The sequence below is a fragment of the Alligator sinensis genome, unplaced genomic scaffold (genome assembly GCF_000455745.1).
Source record: "Alligator sinensis unplaced genomic scaffold, ASM45574v1 scaffold1607_1, whole genome shotgun sequence".
In the NCBI taxonomy this organism is placed as follows: Eukaryota; Metazoa; Chordata; order Crocodylia; family Alligatoridae; genus Alligator; species Alligator sinensis.
Genome location: NW_005843521.1, coordinates 35,949 through 38,212, shown reverse-complemented (window position 1 = coordinate 38,212; position 2,264 = coordinate 35,949). Strand labels below are relative to the sequence as shown.

The 2,264-nt window shown below is 44.1% G+C and overlaps 1 protein-coding gene across 1 annotated transcript; it reads left to right on the top strand.

Annotated features, from left to right (window-relative positions):
• The first annotated feature begins 716 nt into the window (after positions 1-716).
• LOC102384573 (leucine-rich repeat transmembrane neuronal protein 4-like) lies at positions 717-1,708 on the top strand. The gene is made up of 2 exons (XM_025195448.1): positions 717-723; positions 1,039-1,708. Exons 1-2 carry the CDS (start codon positions 717-719, stop codon positions 1,680-1,682), a joined length of 651 nt encoding a protein of 216 aa, XP_025051233.1. The 3' UTR covers positions 1,683-1,708.
• The last annotated feature ends 556 nt before the right edge of the window (positions 1,709-2,264 follow it).

The window sequence follows — 2,264 nt, the reverse complement described above, 5'->3', positions numbered from 1 at the left end:
GTGTGTGTGTGTGTGTGTGTGTGTGTGTGTGTGTGTGTGTGTGTGTGTGTGCGCATACATATACACACATACTCATACTTCTGTATAGGTGTGTGTGTGTGTACATGTGTGTATATATACACACATGCATGTAGGTATGCACATGCAATACATAAAAATAACACACGTACAAAATAATAGATATTCAAATATCAGTAGATGTGTTTACATCCATATAATGCACATATAATGCGACCTTGAAAACTAAATTGTGAGCTGTGTATATTAATGAAGGCATCCTCATGATATCGGGGTCCCCTACATCTGCTACACAATATAGATAATACACATGTATGCTTTATGATAGTGTTTGTGTATGGGTGTTTACAGTGCATGCTTTTGTTTTTTCACATGAAAAAGATCCCTCAATGCTGGTTAGAAAGAGTAGATGAAAACCTTACATTTTGCACTAAAGGCATGTTTCAAATGCAGGTCAAACTTTATATGTCAGCTGATCACTGTAGCTCGTTTTTATACTCATTTTTTTGGGGGCGAGGGGTGCAGGCTGGCAAAGGTTTACAAGCAGCTGGGTTTATTAAGAAATATTTTACTTCTTGTTGAACTACCAAAGCAGGGGCTGAGTTTCCAATCGAACCCTGCGGTGAGTTCAGAACGGTGACTTGACAGATACGTTTATTGTTAAAACCTCAGCATCCAGTGATAAGGCTATATCCGCTATGCGGTGTGCGTATATACATGAGATCAAGGGAAGAGCAGACAGACTCTCGGCCCACCTTTGGGATCATAAATCACATACAAGTAATTGAATAACCACAGTGGTTGTGGTGGTGTGGGTGCGGTGGGACAGGGAGGCAGGCTAGGAAGTAAAATGATAACAGGCATTTACATAGCAAACAATGCAGGAAGGGACAAACAGGTTGTCTCCAAATCCACTGGACCTCCAATGCCCCAGTAGAAACCCCTTGACATAAGTAATCTGCTGGTGATTTATTTTAATAGTTTTACAATGCACATTTTGTCTTCTTTTTAATATTGCAGGTTTCCGTTTAATGAAGCAGCTGAGAGGCATGAGTGTGTATGAGTGTGTACTTCCTACGGTGCTGTCTGGTACGCTCACTGCGGCTCAGCACACTTGCCCCAAGAACTGCAGGTGTGATAGCAAAATTGTGTACTGTGAATCTCACGCATTCAGAGAGATCCCTCGGAATATTTCTGGAGGATCTCAAGGCTTATTGCTGTGCTACAACAGCATCCAGAAGGTTAAATCAAATCAGTTTTGGGGCCTGTATCAGCTCATCTGGCTTTATCTTGACCATAATTACATCAGGTCTGTGCCTGAGGATGCGTTTCAGGGGATCCAAAGGCTGAAGGAACTAATTCTAAACTCCAACAAAATTACTCATCTGCACAACAAAGCATTTCACCTGGTCCCCAATGTCTGCAACCTGGACCTTTCTTACAACAAGCTGCAGGTGTTACGATCAGAGCAGTTTAAGGGCCTTTGCAAGCTCTTGTTCTTGCACTTGTGGTCCAACTCGCTGAAAATGGGACCAGTCCAAGTTTTTCAAGATTGCCAGAACCTTGATTTTCTGGATTTGGGCTACAACCATGTGCGGAGTCTGTCCCACAATGCTTTTGCTGGCCTCCTGCAGTTAACAGAGCTCCATCTAGAGCACAACTAGTTTTCTAAAATCAGCTTGGCCCACTTCCCACGCCTCTTCAAACTTCTATCCATTTATTTGCAGTGGAATAGGATCCGGTCTGCTAGCCCAGGGTTACGTGGACTTGGAGCTCCTTGGACAACTTGGATTTATCGGGGAATGACAAGACGTGAATAGAACCCGGGACGTTCCGCCACCTGCACAAGCTGAACCTGGATGCAGATAAACTCACCAGCATCTCTCAGGAGACCATCAATTCATGGCTTTCACTAATATAAATCTCTCTGTCCAGAAATCTGTGGGAATGTACTCTGAAAGATCATACCAGGCACCTAAAACGCCCCGGAGGCCACTTTTTATTCCCAAACCTACCCTTTCTAAACTGGAAGGTAATCAGCCAACCTCCGTTATGCCAAGTCCTTCTCCGGACATGCCGGCACCTGGAGTGGAACCGGAGTACAAGCGTGTTTCCTTTCACAAAATTGTTGCTGGGAGCATGGCCCTCTTTCTTTCAGTGGCTATGATTTTGCTGGTTATCTCCGTGTCATGGAAGTGCCACCCAGCCAGCGTGAAACAACTCCAGCAGCACTCTCTTATGAAGAG